General features: G+C 38.1%; 4 protein-coding genes across 7 annotated transcripts; 2 read left to right on the forward strand and 2 right to left on the reverse strand.

The window, feature by feature from the left end:
• The first annotated feature begins 1,255 nt into the window (after window positions 1–1,255).
• LOC103998278 (uncharacterized) lies at window positions 1,256–2,825 on the forward strand. The gene is made up of 2 exons (XM_009419706.3): window positions 1,256–1,863; window positions 2,396–2,825. Exons 1-2 carry the CDS (start codon window positions 1,393–1,395, stop codon window positions 2,708–2,710), a joined length of 786 nt encoding a protein of 261 aa, XP_009417981.1. The 5' UTR covers window positions 1,256–1,392; the 3' UTR covers window positions 2,711–2,825.
• A 130-nt stretch (window positions 2,826–2,955) lies between these two features.
• LOC135623222 (zinc finger A20 and AN1 domain-containing stress-associated protein 2-like) lies at window positions 2,956–3,900 on the reverse strand. The gene is made up of 2 exons (XM_065125941.1): window positions 3,559–3,900; window positions 2,956–3,467 (listed from the first exon to the last, which is right to left on the reverse strand). Exon 2 carries the CDS (start codon window positions 3,441–3,443, stop codon window positions 3,018–3,020), a length of 426 nt encoding a protein of 141 aa, XP_064982013.1. The 5' UTR covers window positions 3,444–3,467; window positions 3,559–3,900; the 3' UTR covers window positions 2,956–3,017.
• A 1,550-nt stretch (window positions 3,901–5,450) lies between these two features.
• LOC135623221 (abscisic acid receptor PYL4-like) lies at window positions 5,451–6,265 on the forward strand. The gene has a single exon (XM_065125939.1). It carries the CDS (start codon window positions 5,521–5,523, stop codon window positions 6,103–6,105), a length of 585 nt encoding a protein of 194 aa, XP_064982011.1. The 5' UTR covers window positions 5,451–5,520; the 3' UTR covers window positions 6,106–6,265.
• Window positions 6,266–8,902: 2,637 nt separating this feature from the next.
• On the reverse strand, window positions 8,903–26,804 carry LOC135623223 (protein GET4-like). 4 transcript variants are annotated; one of them, XM_065125943.1, is made up of 14 exons: window positions 26,625–26,738; window positions 26,379–26,484; window positions 25,993–26,072; window positions 25,156–25,234; window positions 23,680–23,761; window positions 21,801–21,951; window positions 20,964–21,054; window positions 13,112–13,195; window positions 12,404–12,450; window positions 11,924–12,052; window positions 11,286–11,370; window positions 10,022–10,099; window positions 9,320–9,445; window positions 8,908–9,203 (listed from the first exon to the last, which is right to left on the reverse strand). In XM_065125943.1, exons 3-13 carry the CDS (start codon window positions 26,049–26,051, stop codon window positions 9,437–9,439), a joined length of 894 nt encoding a protein of 297 aa, XP_064982015.1. In that variant the 5' UTR covers window positions 26,052–26,072; window positions 26,379–26,484; window positions 26,625–26,738; the 3' UTR covers window positions 8,908–9,203; window positions 9,320–9,436. The 4 variants fall into 4 exon arrangements, with proteins under 4 accessions (XP_064982016.1, XP_064982014.1, XP_064982015.1 ...); XM_065125942.1 differs by lacking the exon at window positions 26,379–26,484 and having other exon boundaries at window positions 8,907–9,203; window positions 20,967–21,054; window positions 26,625–26,804; XM_065125945.1 differs by lacking the exon at window positions 26,379–26,484 and having other exon boundaries at window positions 26,625–26,804.
• Window positions 26,805–27,082: the final 278 nt, after the last annotated feature.

Below are 27,082 nucleotides of genomic sequence, written 5' to 3' on the forward strand. Positions count from 1 at the left end.
CATCACTCGATCCCCGAGTGGGGCCGATCGGACCCGAGGCGAAGCGGGGAGCTCCCGAGGTGGCATGCGAGCTTAAATGGGTGGCTCCTGTTGCCGCAATGGTTGGATTGCCGACAGGTGCAACGGACGAGAAACGAGTGGGATAATGAACTGCACCATACCGGTCAGGGTTCAGACTTGACGGGTGAGGTCCTGAAAGGCCTCGGATGACACGGGCGACGGGTCGGCAGGGGCGCCGTCGGGTGGCGACAAGCCCAGGTCGTTGAATATCCACCAATAGCGCTCTGAGGTCGTGGCGGGGGGTTCGTCTTGAAGATCTCCATGCAGGGGATGTTCCCCCGGAGCTCCGATCGGGTGTGACCCCTCAGCTGCGAGCTCGTCTGAGCCAGTCGGATGATCCCTCGATATTCGGCCCTCCTTCTAGCGCCAATCTGTTAGTGTGAACAACTTTAAGCCGTGGCCTCGGGGCCGACGTGGCTTGGTTCGAGTCCGGATGATGGGGGATCTTCCTGGGACGGCCCTCGAGACTACTGAGGCGGTCGGTTGCGGTGGTCCGATTGGGACGAGGTCGTAGTTTCCTCCGAGAGGGAACTCCTCGCCTGGGCGTTCAGTGGGAGGCCTCCGTCTTTACACCTGCACACAGGTTGGGTCGGTAGCTCGGCCCGACCCCTCCGACGATTAAGTTAGTATATGGTGAAGGGGGTTTCTTTAGCTAAGTTGTATCTTCTTCTTCCTCCCCCCTCCCCTCCCGTTTAGAATGCGAGGGTATTTATAGGGAAGCTTACTGTTTCCTGATGTACCCGCTTGCAGGGGTAAGCTCGTACTCCTGATAACGTCTGACACTGACGTTGGCGTGACGTGAAGGATCGAGCCCGAGCAGGATGTTTAATGTGTCTCGGTCGACGTTCCGATCCATCTGACCAGATAGTGTCAGGTCAATCGAGACATCATCTGGGATAATTAACGTCAGTCCGAGTCTTATCACCATTATTACCCTCATCACAAAGTATCAAAAGACGAGCAAGCAAAAGCTAGCCGGCAGAGCTCGCGAGGAAGTACGCTTGCAGCGCAAGATCTAAGAAAAAGAAGTAGCTCCTTACACGTGTTACCTGGTTGTCTACTACTTGACGGCATATGTAATTAGTGGTCAATGGGGTTACGTCTCCACTGCTATTCATCTACTTGTGAGGGAGGAAGTAAGCGTGCAGAGCCAATGATAAGTAGTAGTTCCTTACATGTGTTAGCTTATCATCCACTACTTAGGCATATGTGGTGTCAATGGGGTTACGTCTCGACTACTATTCAACCCCTCGGTCGATAGCATTCGAGAGGCCCGACCGGCGCCTCTCTTAAGGCCGCAAACTCTTGGGGAGCAGATGAGGGGATATAGCCATGGTCACCTTGCGCCCGCCTCCCCACCTTCCCAGAATCGCTGCCGTGTCCTCTTCCCACTCCGACCCTTCCAGGGCCGCGGGCGAGATCAAGCGCCTCGTCCTCACCAGCGAGGGCCGGACCAAGCTCAACACCGCCCCCGACCGGGACTTCTACGCCTTCCCCCGCTTCGTGACCCACGTCGACGCCGCCTTCATCTCCGCTCTGACGGGGCTCTACCGGGAGCGCCTGGCGCCGGGGTGGGCGGTGCTGGACCTCATGAGCTCCTGGGTGAGCCACCTGCCGCAGGAGGTAGCGTACGAGCGAGTGGTCGGCCACGGGCTCAACGCCCGGGAGCTGGCCAGGAACCCCAGGCTTGACTATTTCTTCGTCAAGGACCTCAACCGTGACCAGGAGCTCCAGTTCGAGGATTGCAGTTTCCATGCGGTGGTGTGCGCCGTCAGCGTTCAGTACTTGCAGTGGCCGGAGAAGGTACGGTTCGACGATTCGAGTACATGATGAGTTTGAATGTAGAGTTTCATGCACGGGGGCTGCTCGGCAAAATGCCCCACCGGAGTTGACGTCAAACTAGGTCTCTAAGTAGAACGAACAATAGCACTTCCGCATACGGTTTGCAATTAAAACAAGCTCGCTTCCGAACCTAATATTTGGAGTCCCGTTTCAAAAGCTTTGTAGGAATCACAGTTCTTAATAGTTGGGAGTTACAGCACCTCCTAACATTTGGAATAGCAATTTATTCATCTTAAACCATTTAATCTCTGACAAATCTTATAGATCAGGAGAGACTGCATGATGATTCCATGGCACTTCACACAGATGTATGAGAAGAACACAATCATATTTATGATGGATGAGTTCTAACATTGAGCTATGCAGTTTCTTGTCGATGCTGGTTTGAAGTCAACTTCAAACTACCAATTAGAACTTTCATTCCTAATCTGTACTAGCATCCACACCCATGAAGCAGAACTGTGATCATCTGCATGTGACTCACTTGTTGCAGGTATTTGCCGAGGTTTTTAGGGTTCTCAAACCAGGTGGGGTGTTCATCGTAAGCTTCAGCAATCGTCTATTTTATGAGAAAGCAATCAGTGCATGGAGGGATGGGAGTGATTACAGCCGAGTCCAATTGGTTGTGCAGTACTTCCAATCTGTGGATGGATTTACACAGCCTGAGATAGTCAAGAATGTACCACCAAAGGCTGATGCTTCACTTCTTAGTGGAATGATGAGACTGATTGGGTTATATAGGACGGATCCCTTCTATGCAGTGATTGCGTATAGAAATTTCAAGCCAGTGTATGAAGAAGCCGAATGAAAATTCCTAGTAATATAATGGTCCTCGTTGTATTCTATCATAATGCAAATAATTGTACCTTTTATGCTACCTTGGAACAAAAATCATAAGAAGGAAGTTAATCTTTCCATTTCAATTTCATTAATACTAATTCAGGAATCAATTTGGGTTCTAAAGAAAAGCACATTTATTAACCAGTGGAAATTAATCCATGCCCAGCAATCCTTCCCAATGCCAAGCAATACAAATTGAACTGCCATGTACCAAATCATCATCATCCATTGCTTCGATTAATCTAATTGACGCCATTAATATTCTTGCGTCTTCTTCAGATCCTCCGCAGCTTGTCTTTCACGACGACGGGGTTGGCCTTGGCGATCGCCGCGCGGCCGTGCGCCTTGTAGTCGAACGCGCACTCGTGCGTCTCCGGGAGGCGGTGCGCCGCGCAGAACGTGCTCCCGCACCGGCACTCGAACCTCGCGCACAGCCTCACCTTCTTCTTGCACCGCCCGCACCGGTCCGCCGCCTTCGGGGGCTCCTCGTCCCGGTAGGAGGAGGACTGCGCGGCCGCGACCTTCCGACTCCCGGCGTCGGACTCCGCAGCGGCCAAAGGCGGCCGCATCTTCTCGAGCTGCTCCATTAGGCAGATGTCTCGGTAGCACCAAGAGCACAGGCCCCGCGTCGCGGGGCTGCCGACGAAGCCGCAGCCTCTGGCGCAGGGGGGCGGGTTCTCGCGGTGCTCTCCGGAATCCATGGCGACAGAAAACCCAAGTCTCTGCTGCTTGGAAGCAACGCAAGGCATAAGAAACGCGAGAGAAGAACATGCATGCACATCAAGAACATGGGAAGAAGAAGGCTAAGGATCTTACGGCGAAGGCTTTGATCTGAGCTGTGGCTTCAGCAAAGACTCGTCGGGAGAAGCAAGAAGAACGAGCGAGAAGTCGTTTGCATGAACGACGACAAGGGCGGTAACATATACAGAAGATTTACTACATAGTCCGAATCAGATTCGGACTTTTCCTAGTTGGATTCGGATTCCAAAGCCTAATGGGGTGAGGATTTTGTTCCAATTTGTTTTTATATTCTTTACATCGGGTCGGATTCTTTAGTAGCCGAAATCCGGACCCGCCAGATTTTGACCTCCCCATCCAAACTCCCACTGCAAACCCGATACTCGTCATCCTTATCCTCCTTCCCCGAGTCGACCCGAACCGCTAAACTGCAGACACTCCTTTTTAAGAGGTAAAACAAAACTTTGGTTTGAATAATTGAAGGAAAAAAAAATTAGATTAATGAAAAGTGAAAAGAAGAACTAAACTGAATGAATGTGTAGACAAACACTCGATCTTTTATTTGGTTCCCATCTCATCTTCTCCGATTCGAATTCTGGTGGTCTTTATGTGACAAGCATTTTGAAAGTGCCCATCTTAGCACCTTAATTTTGCTCCTCCTGGTTTCAGCCAATAATTCAATTTCTTTTAGATTTCTCCATTTTAATCTATGGATATTACTGCCAAGACCATGGACAATTACTTGAAGGATAGAAATTATTCGAAGAACAAGGGATTAACTATGAAAAGAAGCTCTTGGGTATTAGGATCTAATTTTTCGATAAGTATATTATTTTGTATCTTAAGAATTTGTAGAGGACATAAAGAAAATTTATTTTTTTTTAAAAAATAAAATTTTATTTGATTATTTTTATATAATGAAGGATATGAGTTTTATCTTACATTGATTTTTCTGATTTATGTTTAATTGTTGATCTATAGATTTTTCTAAAAAAATACAAGACATGTATCCTCCAATATCATATTCTAATATATCTCAGACTCGATCCAAAAAGAGATACTCTAATTGGTCAAATGGAATGACAAGTGATTGCTCAAATTTAGTAGCACTCCAACATGAGTCCTTTTTTTTTTTTTTTTTTTGAAAAATAAAAACTTTTTATTTATTGATGAAACTGCTAAGAGGATTAGGCAGAGAGCTTATCATATCAGTCATAAGAAAAGAAGAAACCTAATCGTTCTAACGAAATTAGCTATATTATGTATGAGATTTACAATTAGAGCTCCTAAACATATGACTAAGATGAGCAACATTAAGCTTTGTAATCAAGAACTTAAGATGAACACCAGTTGTTGGTCAATCAGAATGCCTGATCATCTACATGCCAAATTCTTAAACTAATCAACTTTTTCAAGTCAATTTAGAGACACCAACCCTTTTTTTAATCAAACAAGAAATGAAATATAATAACAAGTCACATATGATGAGTGCCCTCATCCCACAACACTCACCAAATCTACATTTTAATCAATACACCCAATCATCCCCATATGTCCCTACTAAAATCACATTGATACATTCCATTTGTCCCAATTACATTACAAACCAAACATGGAATTCCACTACTAGCCCTTTAAATATACTATTTTAGCCCCATCCCAAATCTTCAAACCCACACCTTTCCTACTATAATTTTATTTTATTTTATTATTTAATTAGACTCCAACTGTTAGTCCTTCATATGTGTACATCCTCTCCTTCATTCATCTCAAATCCTTATTATAACTAGTCCTTTAAATTTATAATTATTTTTTGAAAAATATTAAATAATAGAATGCCCTTTTGAAAGTCCCAAACCAAATCTTCAAACCCACACCTTTCTTACCAATATATATATATATATATATTGGTTCATCCCCTACTTGAAGCCAACATCTTTCGGAGACTCTTCTTCATTCCTTCCCCGCTCTGACCCTCTCCTATTATTTCTTTTATTTACTTTGCTATATCAAAGACTAGAAGAGGAGGGGAAAAAGAAGATGCCTTTTTTATCTCCTCCCAAGCCTTCCACCCAACCCAAAAGGGTCACCGGAGGCGGAAGCGCCGAGCAGCGGTGCACGGCGCACGCGCTGCCAGAGGCGGTGGCGAAGTACCACGAGCACGCGGTGGGGCGGAAGCAGTGCTGCTCGGCGGTGGTGCAGGAGGTGGCTGCCCCGGTGGCGGTGGTGTGGTCGGTGGTGCGCCGCTTCGACAAGCCACAGGCCTACAAGCGCTTCGTGAAGAGCTGCCGCGTCGTGGTCGGCGACGGCGGGGTGGGCACGCTCCGTGAGGTGCGTGTCGTGTCGGGACTGCCGGCGACAACCAGCACCGAGCGGCTCGAGATCCTGGACGATGAGCACCACGTGCTAAGCTTCCGGGTGGTCGGCGGCGAGCACCGTCTCGCCAACTACCGGTCCGTCACCACCATCCACCCCGCGCCGGAACCCGTCGGCCACGCCATGGTCGTGGAGTCGTACGTGGTGGACGTGCCGCCGGGGAACACCAGGGATGACACCCGGGTCTTCGTCGACACCATCGTCAGGTGCAACCTCCAGTCCCTGGCGCGCACCGCCGAAGCCCTCTAACGGCACCGCCCAGAGGGTGGGGGGAACCCGTAATTACGTCATAAGCCCATGGAGTGTTTCGTCTCTGTGCTCATTATTTACTCGTTTCTTGTTTTTGTTTTTTTTATGTAGGAAAAAAGTTGTAGGAGTCTAATGAAATCCCTGTAAATCTTGTCATTTTATGTACTTTTTTTTTTTTTCCTTTTTTGATCAAAATAAATTAAAAGATTATTTGGTTGATGTTTAAAAATAAACCATAATTCCTTCCAAAAACAAAATAAAAATAAAAATTGATAATTTGTGCATTCTTTTTTTATCAGAAACATTCAAAGAAAACTGTACAATAATTCCCTAAAAAAAATTGTAGTAATTATTTATGACCAGAACCAAGCTATATATATACCACGTAGCCTTCCCACTTGACTGCAACTACATGCAACTTGAGAGGTTCAAGTGTTCTATTTGGACTGATCTAATTTGTTGCTACATGCAACTTGAGAGGTTCAAGTGTTCTATTTGGACGAAACCAACCAATCTCACCTTCATCATGTCTATCTCTAATCAATGATTCGACAAAGTCATCTTTGAGCTACGTACGTTTATACGAGAAAGGATGGAAATCATTAATTAGGGTTTTTGTGAACATGAATCAATCTCTCTAAGGTTTTAGACTAAAAAAAAAGTGAAGTGGCTGCGTTGAACTATGCATTGTCAGCCCTGCTGCTGACAGCCTCAGCTTGGTCACGGACAAGGAGGCAAGTTGGTGTTTCCTTGTCTGGTCTTTATGCATCAGGCCACTGTCCTTCGACTGTTCCTCCTTTGCCATCTTCTTCACCGTCTCCTGTTACTACTCGGAAAGAGGGATTGGCATGGCCTGCAACTTGTGTTCGGCGATCCCTATCGGCCCTAATCTATTCTGTGGGTTCAACCTTCTCTTGAATCACTTCCGAAGCCATTTCTGAGAATTGACCACACACAGTGAGCGAGAACAAAAATGCTGTAGCTCAGTACCTTGTGCCGGTTGGATGATAGGCTTGCAGGAATAAGATTAGAGAAAGAGAACAAATCATGTCATTTCAGGAAAAAGTACTTCAAGTGTCCTTAAAGTGATGCCTGCTGGCTTTTTATAACATAAGGTTTATCACTGTTGATAGGTCACATGAATGAAACACTAGAAAGTTCAAAATGAATTAATTAGTCTGCATAAAATAAATTTATAAAGACTAATTAAATATCCAGAGTCAATGGTTCAGATTTAATAAATTAATTAATTAATTTTATTGAATTCGATCGTAATATAGTATTAAAACTGACTTAGTATTATTTGATGTGATCGTAGATTCGAATATCACTTAGCTAAGGCTCATTTGAACGATATCGATTTGATATGATATTGAATAGAAAGATTATAATAGAGTCGTCATAAGTTATTAGAACATGAAAAGTCGAAAAGGTAGACGTTGTGATTAGCATTATCGTGTTGATCACATGATCTACTTGACTAATATATGGAAATAACGACCAGTGATAGATGTGATATCCGAAGAATACTAAGATCAATTAAGTGTCGATTCATATAACGAGGAAAGTATAATTATTAGGCTGTTAGCGGTAATGAAACTGGGAAGGATTCCAGGTATGTTCATCAAGTAGCACGCTCAATGTTCAACTAGATCAGCTCTGTTCATCAACACATCGGTCCTGTGTTGGGTCTACCGATGGTGAAGGTAATCATCCTCCATGTCTTGTGTGAGTGAGAAGGACCACCACCAAGAAGCTTTGTGGGTTGACCCAACTGGTCAACCATTTTGCTCACTGCATGCTGTGATATCTTCAGACTTCTGTGAATGCATGTTCTTGGCAGCTTTTCTGAGGTGTTTAAACACAAGTAAGTAGGCTGTAAGATTAATAATAAGAAAATTGCTATATTATTATGAGATCAGATAAATGGTTAATGGTGTAATCCGACTATCCGATTGGATGGATCTGATGACTACTATTATTATTTGGTCTGCTTGGTTGGATGGGAAAACCAAGACCTTAAAAACATATTCTTGAGGATTTGATGTTCTCCTTGGATGAGATCTGAAATTAACAAAAATAAATTTAAAATATTATATTTGTAAACATTATTGAATAATAAAATATATCTAAATAACTAATTTGATGGTAATGTTCTTTAAAATCGTTCGAATAATCATTATAGGGTGATTTCCAACAAAAAAAAATTCATCTTATTTATTTTTTCATTAAAAAATTTCACATGTTTTTTTTTTGTGTTCAAATGGTGTCTTTATTTCAAATAATATCCAAAATATCCCTCGCTAATCCCAATGGTAGTTTTCTCTTTTATTTTATCATCATTTTTTTAATTAATTCTGGATAATTACAGTATTTTTATTAATGTGCTGAAAACATTATATAATTATTGAAAACTACTATAAGTAATATTATCTTATATTTATTATTATTAATTGTAGATCATTATAATATTATATTTTTAGGCTTGTAGTTGATTTGGTTGATGTTACTACTCTATTTAAATCATTTATAGTGTTTTTAAGTAAATTTTACAATATTTTTTGTGGTGACTAAAATACTGCAACATGTCAATTTTTTATCTTTATTTGGGTGATGTTATTCCTAAACCATTATAACTACTTATTTGAATCTTAGTATGATATATCAAAATTTTTTTTAATATGCTTTGATTTCATTTGGCTTATGTAACACTTAATTTATCAGAAATAAATATCAACACCGATAAGATTGTGACAATTAATTTGTTAGAAATATCTAACTTAATGGATATATATCTATAAAGCATCTGTTAATTTAAATTTGAACATACATAAATCTGTTTGTTGGTGAACATATCACACTTGTATTTTCATTGATTGGGAAGTCAAAAAATAGCCACAAGAATCAGGCAGGTTTGTATTAAAAAAAAAAAAAATCCAAAAAAGGGAACTTAAATAATTCATAATACTTTGACATGCATCATAAGGCAGCTGGGAAGAAGTATCATTTGGCATCTTGAAGTCTTTGGTTATTTTGCGACTGAGCTCAGCAATTTGGGTTCATCTTTATCGCAAGCCAGCAGTGGAGAAACCCTTTCACTGCCATAAGAAAGCACCACAGTCAAAGTAGGTTCATTTAAGCTGCCTTACAAAAAAGTTTAATACACCTTTGGGCATTTTCTCATCTAGATTAAACAACCCATTTGAAAATGCACCTGCACGACATCTGAATATCCTCTGCACTGATTTGGAGAAAAGAAAGAAAGGAAAGCTCAATGCCAATTGATTCGTCGCACTTGTGTGGAACATAACCTTCACAATGAAGCCGGCACTCACATCATCTGCAGCAAAATTTGAAATTAGTTACTAGCTTTCGTATGACTGAAACTGAACAAATTATTATGCATAGCCTTCTCATATAATAAACTTATGACCATGCCAGCTTCAACGCCTCATATATAATGTTTATATATATCTCATATAAGCTACCGAGGCAGGTGAACCTTCTTTCTAGAGCAACTTTTACAATGCAAACTTTCACATGTAACGAAACTGCAAGCCATCTTTCTAGAGAAACATAAAACTTCACTACTTACAATAGCCATCTTCGTTATTTGGATGTATCAACTTCATAAGATATTGTTTTGTTTTTTATTTAAATTTCATAGAAGAAAAAAGTCAGATCATCGAAGAATTCTTTGGTTACGCAAAAGGAAAACAAGGAGCAGAACTTTGCATGTGAGATTTCTTGTTCAGTTGTTTCTAGTAAACATTGATATTGTTGTCATACTGCTGGAACTATAAATTGAAAATTCAATCTTATTTACTAAGGTAAAGAATTTATAAAATGCTTTAAATACACATCCACAGATCAACATTGACCACTATTGTCACTATCCAGATATAGCAATACTTACCTTAAGGAGATCACCAAAAATGTCTGGTAGGCCACTTCTGCGAATACCATAAAACTTCTCCGCAATTTCATCTAATAACTACATAATCAGAGGTAAACCAAATAATCATCAGTGCACAAGACAGCTTTTTGTTGAATATTATCTAAATCTAAACTTGACAATATTGTGATTGGAACAAGAAAGCATCAAAGGAATGCTTTATTTTTGTTAAAATTTATGTTCATCTTCTGTGGAGCCATTCAATGAAATTAGTCCATAGAATGCCTAACATCATTGGTTTTTAGATTTAGTCTGCTAGGTGCCAACACATTTTTCAGAGCACCACAAGGGATCTTGACATTATGTTGCAGTAACTGGCCTAGACTATTTCTTTCAGCCAAACCAGCTTTGATAAGTACGGATCAGAACATTAAACTGAATATTTGGTCTGTCAGTCAAAGAAATTGACATTTAAGTTAAACGGTTTATCACACACACTTTTACTTTTTAGTAGCCCAGAACTTACAGCCATCTCCTTGCCAACTCTCATCAGATAGGGGATGAGAGCGGCGAGTGAGGATACTGTAAGAGATGTTGCTATCATCCTATAAATTTGCTGTATTTTTCATGTATTTGGAATCAGAATTAGCATGTTTTACACAAGGATTGAAATATTGTACCGTACCGGAGTTTCGATATTCGTTTGGTATGGTACGGTACTGTATACTGAGCGGTATACCGCTCGGTATATATATATATATATATATATATATATATATATAGTAAAAAAATATTATATATATTTATATATATATAAAAAAATTTTCGATGCCGAGACGATGCGACATTGCCTTTTTCGACGATGTCGCATATATATATATAATATATATATATATATATATATTATAACAGGGTCTGCCATACCGCCCGGTACGGGCGGTACGTACCGGTCCGACTGTTACCGTAGCAGTGCACTGTAGCATTGTAGCAGTGCTACAGTACTCGGTACACCTGGGTGTACCGCTCGGTATACCGTACCGTACCGGTACCGAGCCCAAGTCGAAATACCGGTACGGTACGGTATTGCGAACCTTGTATTATAATATATATATATTATATATAATATATTATATTATATATATAATACCGCTCGATAGTGGGCAGTTCGTGTACCAGTTTGCTGACGGATCGGTACATACTGCCCGGTACGAGTGGTATTATTCGAAATTGTAAACCTTGGATTTACATAAAAAAATATTTTCACAATTCAGGGAGAGGATGTTACCCCATCAAACAAAGATTCCCGGTCTATGCTTGTCTTGTACTTCTGCCTTAATATCTTGAATAGTGGAAAAGAATCTCTTTCTAACCTGGTTCACATAATTACCAAAAGTTACAGAAGTATGTGAAGGTAAATATATCATTGAAGAAACGTGACATTATGTATACACATCAAATTTTATAAAATGTTATTAAAAGTTAAAACATCAGCATTTCTGGTTTGCAACCTTACATAAATAGTTGTTCCTCTCTATATTGTTAACTGTTACAATATTAAATCCAGGCTTCCAAATGTTAAGCTTTTTACAATAATAATCATCATAGAAAATAGTTCATCTAGTGAATGTACGAGCATCAGTTCATCTAGTGAATGTACGAGCATCTTACTGGAAAGATACCATCTAGAATAATCATAGACATGATACTTTTTGATTGAACAAAACATGAACATCAAACAATATATCATGGGTAGGTTTTCTAGTTGCATCAAAATTAAAGAATCAGAAGGATATTGCCTTTTACATAGCTAGAGCATTTTATTCTGCAATGGCGGGCTAAAATCAACTAGGCAATGGCGACGTTATTTGGCTTCAAACATCCTTTATTTTGATCAAAGGGAAAAATGAAATGGAGAAGACTTACGCCTGCAACAGATACTTGATAAACAGGATCAAGTCCGAGTCTGGTAACTCAAGTTGCTTGTGTTCTAGTTGCTTGTTAAGCTCATCCATAAGGTTATTTGCATCCCTAAGGTTTCCTTGTGATAGATACCTATAAAACAAAAAAAATCTGTAATGATAGAATACTACAAGAAGTGAAGAATAAATTAGCTGTGCAGGCCCATATAACATCAACATTTATGCCACAAGAAAAGCTGTTAGGTGGAGTAAATCACCCCACTCCACAAAACTAGCAACGGCCATTATAACATCTAGAGCACATTCCAATTATTTGCTTATCAATAAAATTTCAATTTCTTCCCTTATGCTGTAAATGCAACAACAAAACCAAGGAAACATGATAACTAGAAGCAAACAAAAAATTGTTTACTCAATGTTGAAAACTGCCACACCAATTTTTTAAAATAATAATAGGAAAGTATTTGATGTTAAACAAACTTACAGCATGACTGCCCGTGCAATTGCCATATCATCTTCCCCAGGGTAGCACTGTGCACAAAGAGATAAAGAAAATGTTAAAACTTAGATAAAGAGCTAAAAAGATGACTGTGCCTTTTTCATGGACACAGCCATATTTAGATGAAACAATTGATGACAACCCATCAATAAAAGGCATCCAGAGAGACAAACAAGAAACCCAGGAAGCCCAGGCAGTCAAAAACCTGACAGATCAATCCATGTAACAAATACATCCAAAAATCTAAAAATCTGATGTCAAATACCTAAAGAAAATTTATTCCAAATTTATGCCAACCTCATCCTATCGAAATTCAAAAGCATTGACAAACTTAGCTTTAATTTTACCAACAAGTATTGCACAATATCTATCTTGTATAATAAAAGATTTACTCGCTGCATTATCATGAATGCCAAGTAATCTTGAAAAACGAGAATAGGATTGGAGTTTTTATTAAAAAATGGTATAACATTTGGAATCAGGAGTATGACATTCAGAAAATTCAGAGCTCAATGGAAATGATCTGTTAGCCAGGCACATATGGTTGGAACTTGTTGTCATTGTAGTATGACAACAAAATTGAATCCCGTTACATTACAGGCATGGTACATATATCATGCACTAAGCAAGTACATGACTCACTTGTTACACTTGAAGACAAACTCCTTTTCATTATATTTACCGAAGCCTTACCTTACCCATAAAATTTACTAGAACAGAAGCAAACTTCTCAGGATCATTTCCACGAACAAAGTGACTTGACACCTTAGTCATGTCCTGTAGAGAATTATGCATGTTAAGATTCATAGTAGCAGAAAAAAATAAAGCAAGAAGAAAATAGCTTAGAATTTGACATATTAAGAGAATGACATTTATTACATGAAAAAATCCATTCAAAGAACTATAAAAAGGATTAAATTCATTGCATAAAAAAATAAGAGAAAGTGAAGTTGTTATAAAAAACTCTTGGTCAGGCTTTGAAAGATTGTCTAAGCATATGAATGAATATAAGACAATGCAATTACTGAAAACGTCAAAACTATCAGCTAGATATGTTACTTAGATAAGGGTTCCTCCAGGGTACTTCATCTATCAATCAGGATTTAGTCCATATCTAGTGAGGAAAAGAGTAGTCCACTAAAAAGAGGCTAGTTGTGCAGTCTGATAAGAAAAAATAGGCCAGTTGTTAACTGTTAAGAAATATATGGGAAACATGTCATATGTCAATAGCATCAATGCATATAATTTTAGTGAATTACCTTTATTTCTTGAACACTGGCATTGGGCTTTCTTCTTGCCTTTCTCTGTTTCAACTATCAGTATTTTATAATCTTAGTCTACTTACCACTACTGCATCACCTTATCACTACATTATTCCTAATATTCTTCTACCTAACTCTATTGCATCTCTTGCACCTTATCAGTACTTTATTCCAAAGTTTCTACCACTTACCTCTACTGCATCTCATCCACCCAATTGCAACAACAGTAGTCGGAGTGTCAGACTACTTACTCTAATAGCCCAGCTGGCTTATACCATATATGTTGGTTTTCTCCACAGCACTGTACAATGTTTGGCCTCTTTGATCAAGACTTGGAATCCTGATCTTCTCTTGTAGATGGAGTAGGGATATTTTTGCAACATCTTCAAGGGAATATTTAGGCACCTTGGATTTACTATTTAAAAAAAGAGATTGACAAAGATATTTCTTATAAAATAAAAACAGGATGGTTAAAGTAGAGAAGAGAAATTATAGTTTTGTATGTTCATAATGTATCTTTTAAATTCAATAAAAAATTATATAATCGTAAGGTTAGTCATGCTTAATTGATCAAAGTGTTCGATAGTTAGGAAAAATGTATACAAGTAAATATAGCCGACATGAGGATGTTGATGTTGATATATAGGGATATTGGAAAAGATAAAATAAGAATTATTTCCATCAGCGTTATTGAATATGTAGTCTTGACAAGATCAAATGATGAAGAAACTCATCAACCCCCACCTTCCAAGTAATATACTAATAATAATTAAGGGGCTTGACCCTTTTGCATAGTACTATAGGAAATAATCCATGGAATTTTTTCATATTTGAAAATATGAAAGAGAAATAAACTTTATTGGAAGTTTGGAACAATAAAAACGATCTGATTACTTTTAATTTAACTATGGGAATAACCCCACACGAACCTCGACGCTGGGAAAGTAACTAACAGTTGACCTTAAATAGTTGGCACATTATTGGCTTGTCTTGGGATATATTTCATGCTTTTGTTGATATTAGCACATTGGCTTCGCAGGGACTGCTTTCTATATAAATTCTCCTTGGAGTATAATCAGTCCATGTGGAAGGCTATGTGTAAAAAATCCTTTAATAATTTTTTTTTATCCCAAGAAGCTGGTTGCTAATGCTCCATTCATATCCAGAAAATTTTAACAATTACCAGAGCTTTATCCTAAGTCTACCCTGGATTAGGTATTCTGTTGAATAAAAACCCCCTTGTAATTAGGAGTGATCCATCAGGTAGACTCGAAAAGATATAAATTCCTTCTGGTCAAGAGATTTTTGCCAAAACCCAATGTTTTAGCCTCTTCTCTAGTCCCAGAATAAGCCGAGGAGCACTTCATGTTGAGATCTGTCAAATCTATTGTGATTTGATATGTTGAGATCTATCAAGATTTGTGGTGATTTGATTATTGGCATACTACCTTATTTGATGTGATAGACTAGGATATGATTGTTTACTCATACTTAATTTATTTGTTGTAGATTTCCTGGATTATTACATTTCCTGGATTATTACTTAGATCTATTGAGGTAGTTCTTTCTTTTTTTTTCTTTATCTTTGGTTCCACAATATGTACTTCATCCTATATACAAGCAGCCATATAGAAAAGTGAAACTCTCTTCTTCTAATGTCCTGTTGATGGTATCAGAGCAAGGTTAGGTTGTTTTTTTTTCTCTGCCATTTGTTATATATGACAGCTTTGTTTCTTTCTCTCGGCCTTTATTGCCGAAAGTTCTCTCTAGTGACTCTTTTTGTTTCTAACCATGCCTGAAACTCCTAGGTATGTTTCTAATCTTTCTAAACCTGTCCACACTCAATCTTCTCTTCAATTTGATAGTCATACCCTCCAAATCTCTACCATTAAACTAAGCGGAAGAAATTTTAGGGAGTGGTCTCAATCCATGAAGATCTCTTTAATGAGTAAAGGAAAGTTCAAATATGTGAATGAGGCTGCAAAGGCACCAGCCTTGGAAGATGATTCATATGAAACTTGGGAGATCGAGAACACGACGGTGATGTCATGGCTGCTTCACTCCATGCAACTAGAAATCAGCAAGACGTACCTTCTTCTTCCTACGGCTAGAGATATTTGGGATGCTGTCAATAAAACCTACTCCAAAGTAGGTTTAACTTCTTAGATTTTCCAAATCAAAAGGCAAATTCAAAAGATGAAGCAAGCAACATCAAGCATAAGAGATTCCTACAATAATATGCGAGGTTTATTGGCTGAATTAGACCTGTATAAAAAATCCAGAGATGGAATATGCTACCGACAATAAAAGGATGAGAAACTTGTACAAGATGGAGAGGGATTTCAATTCTTATTGGGAAGTCTGAATTTGATCAGGTATGCAATCGTGTTCTTAGTAGAGAACATTTTCCTGATCTTAATGAAGCATTTACCCTAGTTCGAAGTCTGAAAGCCAACAGGAATTGCTAAGTAGTAAAGAGGCAAATTATGACAAGCACATAGTAGAAAACTGTCTTGGCAGGCTCAAAGATACTTCCCAACTCCAAAGACAACAAGAAACATGGGAGAAACCAAAACACACTAAGGAGACATGCTAGAAACAGCATGGTAAACCTCAAAACTGAAAAAACAATAAGAGCAACGATAAATGGGTTAAAAGGAATGTCGGTAGCCAATGAGATTCAAGTTGGAGGAAATCAAGGTGGCTTCAAGACACCTTTATTCAGTAAGGAAGAACTAGTACATCTGTATGGACTTCTTAGCCGATCTCAAACAACCTATCCATCTCCTACATGTTCTCTTGCAAAACAAGGTAATATTCCTACTCCCCTCCACATTTCCTCTAACCAAGCACTTTGGATAGTTGATTCGGGTGCTAGTGACCATATGACTAGCCTTTCTCACATATTTACCTCCTATACTCCATGTCCTAGTAACCTTAAAAGTTTGTATTTGGTGATGGATCTTTGTTCTCCAGTTGCAGGAAAAGGTTCTGTTGTTCTCTCAAAGAATCTAATTTTAAAATCTGTTCTGCATGTTCCTAGCCTATCTTGTAATCTCTTATCCATAAGAAAACTCACTAAAGATTCAAAATGCATGGCTAAATTCTTTCCATCTCATTGTGAGTTTCAGGATATGAGCTCGAGGAGGATGATTGGCAGCTAGAGAGGTTAATCAACTCTATTACTTTGAAGGTGATGCTTCCTTGGATGGATAAGCTCAAGCTTCTCAAGCTGCAGGCAGTTTCTCTTCCCTTTCTGATATGGAAAAGAGAATTGCTGAAAGGAAAAACCGTCAACTACTAGAGGTAACTTGGGCCATTATGTTTACAACAGGAGTTCTCTATATATTTTTGGGGAGAGGCTATCTTAACCACATCTTATTTAATCAATAAGAAGCCAACTCGAGTAATTTGCCTCTAAAGGTGTTTGGTTGTATAGCATTTGTTTACATACAACTGCACCAAACTTGATCTGCGAGCGAAAAAATATGTTTTCTAGGCTTCTCACTAACTCAGAAGGGATATGGATGCTTTGATCCTTTTATAAAACAGTTCTATATAAGTATGGATATCACCTTTTTTGAAAATCAACCTCATTTCTCCCAAACTTCTCTTTGGGGGAGAATCATATGAAATAATGTTTTTAAAGCGCTAGGCGCTAAGATCCCAAAATGCCCTTAGGTGCCCACCCAAACGAAGCAAGGTGCTCTCGAATATTAAAACATAAAAAATATATAATATAATTATAAAAATAAAGATATGACATTAAATTAAGATTAATAACATTTATAATAATAGTTCCAAATAAATAAAGATTAATAGTGCTAATAGGGATTAATAACATTTCTAAATAATGATTAATAGTGCTAAATAGGGATTGGTAGATCTAAAGAAGGTTAATGGTTCTAACAGCGTGTAGTAGTGAGAAGAAGAGTTACTAACAGTGGAAGGTGGGGAAGAAGAGGGTGACAATGATGGAGGAACCTATGGACGACGATAGAGGTAGTGATGGAAATGATAGAGAAAGCTACAAACGACAATAGCAACGATGGAGAAAGCTACGGACGACGGCAGCAGCGACGGAGAAAGCTGTGGACGATGATATCAAGGGTGGAGGAAGCTTCATATGTGTCCGTCGATGGCAGACGAAGCTACAACGCATAAGAGCTACAATGATGAGAGCTTCGGACTTGTCCATCGACGATAGAGGAAGCGTCAGACCAATCTATTGGCGACAGAGAGAGCTATGGACGGAGGCCATGGTGATGGAGCAGAGGTGCATCGAGGGCGGCAATAGTAGTTCAAGTTTTATTGTGTTGTGGGTTTTACTGTGCGTGTGGGGGAAGGGGTTTGCTTATTGTGCTTAGTTGGTTCGATTAAACCAACTAACACATAGTTCAATTGAACCAATTGACAATCTGGTTCACATTCAACCGGGTGCTCACTTGAGGTCCCGATGCTTAGGCTAAAGCAAGCGCCCAAGCGGCACTTCACTATAGCATGTCGCTCAACCACTGTGAAAGGCACTCGGGCCTTGCCTCACCTTGCCTGAGCACTTAGGCAAGTGCTTGGGCGCCTTTTCAAAACGGTAATACGAGAGAAGTTTTGGGAAACTATTATAACCCTACTTGTGAATTCTCTTTCTAAATTCATTCCTATCACAAGTATATCTCCTCAAAAATCACCTTTCAAATCTAAATCCACTCCTCTCACAGTTCTAACTTTTTAGTCACAACCTATCCCTTGTACCGCCAATTCAATGCTGCAACCTCAATCTATTGTGCTAGAACATGAAAAATCTAATGCAGGGGGAGAATTAGTGGCTGATAAGTAGCAATTAGAGCTACGCGTTTTTACAAGGAGGCATAATCGACAAGGTTTGGGGCAACAACCACACAATGTCTGCCAAGAGTCAACTCTGAGTACAACTGATCATGAAACTTTAGGTAATCCAGACCATTCTTTATGCCTAGAACCCTATGAGTTTCAAGATCTTAATGTTCCTATTGCTGTTAAACAAGGAATGAGGTCAAGTACTATTCATCCTATTTTTAATTTTGTGTCATATCATAGATTATCCTCCTCTTTCAGATCCTTTCCAACCTGACAAACACAAATATTCCTAAGTCTATATTAGAAAGCTCTAGCTGTACCTGAGTGGAAAAAAGCTGTGTTTGAGGAGATAAGGGCAATGGGGAATAATAACAGTTGGGAACTTGTAAATTTATCTAAAGGAAAAAGACTTTTGGTTACAAATGGGTGTTCATAGTAAAATATAAAGCTAACGAGTCAATTGAGAGATACAAAGCAAGACTAGTGGCTAAGGGATACACTCAAACATTTGGGATAGAATATCAAGAGACTTTTGCACTTGTGGCAAAGATGAACAACATTCGAATCCTGTTGTCTCTTGCACCAATTTTTGACTGGCCTTTACAGTAGTTAGATACGAAGAATGCCTTCCTTAATGGCGAACTAGAAGAGGAAATCTACATGAATCTACCTTCAGGTTTTGAAGGAACATTAGAGCTTGACAAAGTCTATAAGCTAAAGAGGTCACTTTATGGATTAAAACAATCTTCTAGAGCATGGTTCAATAGATTTACAAAGGCTATCAAGAGCTATGGATATTTGCAAAGTCAGGTAGATCACACCATGTTTTATAAGCATGCTAGCAGTGGACAAGTCTTAGTACTCATCATGTATGTGAATGACATTATCTTGACAAGTGACGATCTTGTTAAACAAGAGAAACTAAAAACCTTCTTGGCCAAGGAGTTTGAAATCATAGATCTTGGATTATTATGGTACTTCTTGGGTATGGAGGTAGCTAGAACTAAAGAGGGGATCTCAATGTTATACACTGGATTTACTCATGGAAACTTGAATGTTGGGTTGCAAACCGTCTGAAACACCTATTGACCCCAACCACAAGCTAAGTGCAAACACAAGTAGTGAGGTGGGACAATATCAACGTTTGGTTGAAAAATTAATTTATTTGTCATATACTAGATCAGACATTGCCTTCGTTGTTAGTGTTGTAAGTCAGTTTATGCAGTCATCTAATGAAGAACATATGAGGGCTGTCATTAGGATTCTTCAATATCTCAAATGAACACCAGGCAAAAGGTTGGTGTTTAAGAAGAGAGATGATCTATATGTGGAAGCATACACAGATGCTGATTGGGCTAACAGTATAGATGATAGAAGATCTACATCTAGATATTAAACCTTTGTAGGGGAAAATTTGGTGACTTGGAGGAGTAATAAATAGAATGTAGTGGCTAGAAATAGTGCTGAAGTTGAATTTCGAGCTATCACACGGAATATGTGAACTCCTTTGCATAAAAAGACTACTAGATGAGTTAAAGAGTTTCTTGAAACCAACCAATGAAGTTATATTCAGATAACAAGGCAGCAATTTAGTATCTCTCACAACCTGATGCATCATGATAGAACAAAACACATTGAGGTTGATCGACATTTAATTAAAGAGAAGTTGGATGAGGGACTGTTATGTATTCCATTTATTCTTACCAAGCAACAAGTAGCAAATATTGTCACAAAGGGACTTCAAAAACAACAATTTGATCACTTGATTAGGAAGCTGGGGATGTTGAATATCTTCGAGCCAGCTCGAGGGGGAGTGTTGAGATCTGTCAAATCTACTGTGATTTGATTTGTTGAGATTTGTCAAGATCTGTAGTGATTTGATTATTGACATACTACATTATTTGATGTGATAGACTAGGATATGATTGTTGACTCATTCCTAATTTATTTGGTATATATTTCCTAGAGTAGCACCTAGATCTATTTAGGTAGTTCTTTCCTTTTTTTTCATTTCTCTGGTTCAACTGTATGTATTTCATCCTGTATACAAGCAACGATATAGAAAAGTGAAACTCTCTTATATTGTCTTGTTCACTTTAAACTTTAAAGAATGTACCAACATTTTAAACTTGTCCAACCAAACACTATGTGATAAATGACTCATTTAGGCTACAGAAAGTGCACAGTAGATCTAATTAAGCATTTTTCATTATGTACTTTTTCAAAAACAGATATAAGCAAAATGATACATATTCAAATTTTCTCATGTTTCAATCTAATGGATCTGACCTAGGCATAGGGAGTGCACAGTAGATCCTCTATCATTTTGATTTTCTTAACCTAAGCTAGTGAAAAACATACTGTTCATTCAAAAAATTCGAAAGTCAAGAGAGCTGAAGGTCCCTTCTTCAAAATTTTCCCAATGAAAAAAAATCATCAATTCAACATACCACCTCAGGAGATTCAGAATATAGGTATTCTGCTAGCATATTGTGCAATTGGGGAGATCCTTTTTTGGGAGCCCCAAACTCAGATGACCACCTAAAGGAAGATAATGGGTTATATTAATGACATTAAAATGCAAAAAGATAAACTAAAACAAACTTGGAATTCATGTCAAAGAAAATAATACCAAGTTAATGGGTAAAGAAATAAACGTACAATAAGAATTCATAAGCAGATAAGTTGCATTATTTGAGTAGGATATTTCATATAGGCAGTTAAAACATATTTCAAGCATTGTCTTATAGAAATGTGAATCAAGCTCTGTTCAATTTTTTTTAATTAAAATCGGTATTCCTCTATGGAAGAAAGCAAATTCAACTTAAAATCTTTTTCCAAAGTGTCCTTAGAATGATACTGCAATAAGATGATATAGATCATAATATGTAGACTTATACAAGTTTACATACAGGTCATTAGTGATTTCTCAAGAAAAGGAGAAACCCATAACATATAGATAACTTTTCGATATGAATAATTACTCTATATGCATGTGCTGCTCCTGAAATGCTAAATTTCCACTCTGCAAGTAGCAAACCTTTTTTATCAATCAAGTAAATTGGTAAAAGTCTGATCCAGCTGAGAGAAGCAGAATGTTTCCACAATATTTGCTTTCATGATGCCCATAAAACATAATAGTTTGTTTTCTTTAACATACAAGAAAAAAGTTAGCTTTGATCTTAACAAGGTACAAGATGGAGGACAAAATAATTTAAAGGTTAGAAATCACAAAAGAAACTATTGAACAGAAGCAAGCATACCAGAATTACTCAAAGAAAACTTACTTGATTGCAGATCTCAAAAATGATAAGCAACCCTCTACACGTACTTTAGCAGCCACCAAAGCTTCTGAAAGTTTCTGCATGTCATCATCGTCTTCTAAATGCTCTGGAATGGGAATATTTGGAAAACCTTCGTACATTTTCCTAACACGATCTAGATTAAACAAAGTCAACACCATGTAGAGCTAAATATTACCAAAGGAAAGAAAAAAAAACTTTTATCCTTCAAAATGACAAAGCAAAGAACTAAGTGCTCCATGCTTGTTTGAGCTGCCGAATGAAGTTTATCTTCCTTTTGATTTTTCTTTATATTTCTAGTCACAAAATTCCTTTATTTTCTATTTTTTTACTGGTTCATGGGCATCATATACCATGAAAAGTAACACCCTGCAGGAATACTTGAGACATGTCACACACACTGATGCACATAACAGAAGCAACATGGTATCTGTGAAATTGCAACACCACACATGAAATGGCAATATAGAGAGTCCAGGAAATATGGTGAGGCTTGAGCAAACATTTAAAAGGATTTTATTTTCATGTTGGAAAGTGAAGGCAGGCCACCATCAGAATCAATACCACCAAATGAAAGACCCTGATTCATATTCTGATAGGGATATTTGGAGACAACTTGTATATTTACAAGAATAATAAGTATGATTCTAAAAAAATGACTGAATGTTGACAGTGGAATGATAGGAAAAGATACCAGACTTCAAGGATAAACTATGAGTTAAAACTAAAGAAAATAAAACAGAGCTGTAAGCTTATGATGAAAAAGGACATAGAACATAGTTTGTAGTTATGTTAATAAGGTGCAACCAGAGAGAAACATCAGGTCTTGACACCAGTTTGACATGATATACCCGGAAAATAAATCCCTTCAAAGGGTGGTTAAAGTGAAAACAGATGGCAATTGCCAAGTACCAAGGACTATAGAAGGATAAAGAAAATTATTGGGACCAGGAAGCAAAATGTCTAATGATCAATATCAGGCCACTGAAGGTTATGGCTGAAACCATATTGCTGGAAAAGATCTACAACCCTTAAATAAGAAATAAGCAATGAACCTATAGTGGAAGTACCTAACCAAAGCATCAAAAGAAGGATTCTAAAGGCTCCTGAATCCTGTTGCACCAGAATAATTGCTCTTCTACAATAAAGTGCTAAAGCTATTTGAGACTATGAGTAACCCAAACAAGTATAATTTGTTACTCTTATGTGGCTGCACCAGATTATTGATGTTCTATTTGAGAATACAATATAAGTTACTTTTACAACCCTAACAGGTAGTTGCTTGCTATAGCCTTTAGCCCTTTACAAGGCTCCACCAAAGTTTCCTAAAATTAAACATAAAGAAAAGCTTTCCTCATGTTAATTTTGACAAGATGCAATATTTAAGTAAAACAAAAGCAAGTCATTTACTTTTCAGAGGGCAAGACCTCCTTTCTGTGCACTTCTCCTGGAAAAGTATTTAGTAGCATTTAAGCTAAACAGATGGAGAAACACCCATAGAAGGAGAATTAGTTGAAACAAAAGACATAATGTACATAAAGCCCCCAGACTGTAATTCTCTCATCAGCCACCCAAACTGTGCCCAGCAGTCATTGACAACAGTGAATATCAAAGATTGCAAGGACACTATCCTCAAATGATTGTTAATATTTTACCTTCTGTTGATTGCTTACAATGACTTATAAACATAAAGCTAAGTTAAGCCACATAACACACGAGTAGTGGGATATTTATGCGTGTTTAAAAGAACATAACAGTTTTTGTTCCAGAAAATATAAATGATTGATAAATACAAGTAAAAACTTTGACCGATACTAATAAGAAAAAATAATTATGTCCTATGATTAATAAAACAAGACCGAACCAAGAGTTTCTTCGCTGTAAGAGTATTTCCCCTTGACTAATGTTTCCACAAACAAAACCGCCAGCTCAGCTCCACAAGTAATCTGCATTAGTTTAGAATGATTTAAAAACATAGTGTTGATTCCAAAAAATGTACTCAAGAAAAAATGTTTGAGTTCGTAGGAGACATTCTTTAGTTTCCTTTTCCCCTTACAATAGCCACAGACTACAAGGATTTTCCATATACATGTTTTTTGTTAATTCAATAATCCTTCACATCCAGACACATGAGGGATATTTTTGTGATGAGAAAAGAAGAAAGAGAAGCTACTCAGTGAAATAAACAAAATTCTTTTCTCCTCTATTCGATTAGTGCATTAGACTTAAGCAATTAATATGCATGGCAGATAAGCTTATTCCTGATGATGAGGCCTCGTTGAAACTTGAAAGTGAAAAAAATTGTGCTGAACTTATTTCAGAGTGCAATTATTCAAGGTACAAAATATGAAAAAAATGCATTTTAAAGGCAACTACAACAATCCTTCACATCCAGACACATGAGGGCTATTTTTGTGATGAGAAAAGAAGAAAGAGAATCTACTCAGTGAAATAAACAAAATTATTTTCTCCTCTATTTGGTTAGTGCATTGGACTTAAGCAATTAATATGCATAGCAGATAAACTTATTCCTGATGATGAGACCTTGTTGAAAGTGAAAAAAATTGTGCTGAATTTATTTCAGTGTGCAATTAATCAAGGTACAAAATATGAAAAAAAAATGCATGTTAAAAGCAACTACAATTCTTGCGACCAGAGTTTTGAAGCTTTGAGGAGCTGACATCATCACGGTCAGAAGTTAAAACGCGTATGCATCTCCTTACAAAAATTAGACAACCTGAGAAGAGTTTTCTCCCCTCTCAGCCTTCCTTTTCACCCTATCTGGAAGTGGAGTGTGGATGCATTTTTTTCTTTAGGCTCCACAGTAGCCAAAGTAGATCTACTAAATGCACAACATATAATTTGATCTTTTACACAAAAGGTTGGCCCAATTGTCAAAAACAAATACTCAGTAAATAATATCAGAATGTAATGGTGGAAATGTATGTCACAATTTTGGGTTTTCTGCATCAAGAAAAAACAACTATAAACAAAGTGGTCAATGAATTGGAATGCTATGCCTGGATGAATTGCTTCAACTGTGACCTTCCAATATGACAAAAAGAAATTGAAAATTCATGTGTAACTTAGACAAATTTAGTTGTTGTTGGTTCAAATTAATCCTATTCTTATGGCTTCTAAACTTTTTGGTCATGTTTCTTCACAACTCTTTATATATTATATTTAAACTTGACGACATACTTCTTTCATTGTTTAATAACAAAAAAATTAACCATGACAGCAGATCAGGAATGTAGAACAACTCATTTATGTTGTCAATTGTAAGATGGAGTTTCTTCCTTTGCCAGAGATCTAAATCATAACATGTGAAGAAAATAACCTGCCCATGCTTCAGTTGTATTAGAGCACCTGACTGAAGAATATCGAGGGCTTCAGCATATTTCTCAGAAGCCGCATATCTGTTACAAATTGACAAGCATTAGTGGCAAATGATCAGCAGAGCCAGTGGTCAAGAGAAGACAATCATTAAAAAGATTGCATAAAACATTATAGAACCAGACACAAAGACTAAGTTCCTGCTGCCATGATGCCTGTACTGAGCTGTTCGTATGTGACAAAGCAATATATGCAAGGTCAAGATGTGTATATCCCTGTTATGTGTGCCACTGGGCATTGCAGTGCGACACTGAATGCTAGGCATTTTATGCAGGCATGCAGCAAACTGAAGCAGCATTGCTAGATATAGCATAGGCAAAGAACGAAAAGTATTCATTTAGCGCAAACAGTGGCACACCATCACACTGTATCTCCATCTTAAAACTTGGCAAGAAACTAATAAACCTTGGTCTTGACAAGAAGCAAGATCAAGTTGAGAAAATGAGTCTGGTTCATTTCACAATCTTTTATCTAGTTGTTGGATTTTCCTATTTTCTTCCACAAGATATTATTCTATTTGGTCCCTGTGTTACAAAAAAATTGCTTTTGTGACCTTAGTCAGTAAATTAAAAAAAGAAATGGATAGATGCCACAGATTATTTCTTAAAATAATTGATCACTACAACTATTAATTTAAGAGCCACTAGCATATGAACGAATTTTATGAATGTGTCACATATGAAGAACTTCTAAACTTCAAAAAGGCAACCTTCAAAGCAACTTCATCGATGACTTATGAGGATAGACCAAAAAGTCATATATATTCGAGACATATCCACACCTTGCACTTAAGGACTTGTACATCTGCTGAGCTTCATAGAAATTACACGCATCTACCATATTCTCCAGCTTTTCTATGGTCTGCAAGTACAACACCCACAACTCAAACCAAATCAGCATTTCCCTACAATAGAAAATTATATAAACAAAATCTTGAAATAAGCAAACAAAAGATGCCAACCCTCATAATGAATATTATGTTCGAGCTCCACCTCAACCAAAAAAATTGAGGACGATTGAAAAGTTAAAACATGAAACCATTAAGGAAGTTCAAGATCAAGAACCTCCTGCAATCGTCGGTTATTCAGGGCATAAAGAGGAGAAGATTTTCTACTTGTACCTCAAATCTATAATCTTTTACGTCAAACTATAATGTTCTATCTGTACCTCGAACTTCCAATCTTTTGAATCAAATTTGGTTCTTTTTCTTTTTAGATCTCACATTATCATGCTCAGCTGAATTCCGAGGATCCTTAGTCAAGAAATTAGAAGCCTTGCGCCAAAACAATCACATTATAAGTTTCATCTTTTAATACCAAAAGCATCAGAAGGTGAAGAAAAGAGAACTTCTCAGATGCTCTTCTGAGGCAGGAAAAACAGGGGAAAGAAAACGAAAAAAACGATCTGTCTAACCTCTTGCGAAGGGGGCAATTCCCCGCGTCTGCCTCTTAATCTCGACATGGTGGTTCTCGGCCTCTCTTGTTGGATCCGAAGGAGACGAGAGGGATTGGAGCTCGTCGTCGAGGTCGGAGGATGGCGAAGAAAACGCGATGGAGAGCAGAGTCCGGGGATGGGTTCGATCTGTCGGACGTCACGGTCCAGTCTTTTAAAGGGAAGGGCAAGAACCCCAAGATGTGTACACGTGGCACACTCCAAAATCCGACGGTCTGAGGGATGAGATGAGAAAAGACACCTGCGACCTGTGAAATTACGCATTTCTTCCCCGTGACCGATTTCTCGGATAATACCACGTGTCATGCTCGGACGAACACATCAGCCCCGGAACTTGTCAGGGGTGTGATTGCCATGACTGCAAGTGCATTAGTAGAAAAATGAATTTAAAAGCATAGCAGTAAAATAAAAAGGGGGAA

This window comes from Musa acuminata, chromosome BXJ2-9, assembly GCF_036884655.1.
Source record: "Musa acuminata AAA Group cultivar baxijiao chromosome BXJ2-9, Cavendish_Baxijiao_AAA, whole genome shotgun sequence".
Lineage (NCBI taxonomy): Eukaryota > Viridiplantae > Streptophyta > Magnoliopsida > Zingiberales > Musaceae > Musa > Musa acuminata.

What these genes read in the sequence shown, in the direction of transcription:
- LOC135623222 (XM_065125941.1), bottom strand. Translation starts at nt 3,443, where the DNA reads ATGGATTCCGGAGAGCACCGCGAGAACCCGCCCCCCTGCGCCAGAGGC.
- LOC103998278 (XM_009419706.3), top strand. Translation starts at nt 1,393, where the DNA reads ATGGTCACCTTGCGCCCGCCTCCCCACCTTCCCAGAATCGCTGCCGTG. An exon ending in ACTTGCAGTGGCCGGAGAAG is followed by an intron (nt 1,864 to 2,395) that starts GTACGGTTCGAC and finishes CACTTGTTGCAG; the next exon opens with GTATTTGCCGAGGTTTTTAG.
- LOC135623223 (XM_065125945.1), bottom strand. Translation starts at nt 26,672, where the DNA reads ATGTCGAGATTAAGAGGCAGACGCGGGGAATTGCCCCCTTCGCAAGAG. An exon ending in TACAACTGAAGCATGGGCAG is followed by an intron (nt 23,762 to 25,155) that starts GTTATTTTCTTC and finishes AAACTAATGCAG; the next exon opens with ATTACTTGTGGAGCTGAGCT. An exon ending in GGGAATCTTTGTTTGATGGG is followed by an intron (nt 10,100 to 11,285) that starts GTAACATCCTCT and finishes CTGATTATGTAG; the next exon opens with TTATTAGATGAAATTGCGGA.
- LOC135623221 (XM_065125939.1), top strand. Translation starts at nt 5,521, where the DNA reads ATGCCTTTTTTATCTCCTCCCAAGCCTTCCACCCAACCCAAAAGGGTC.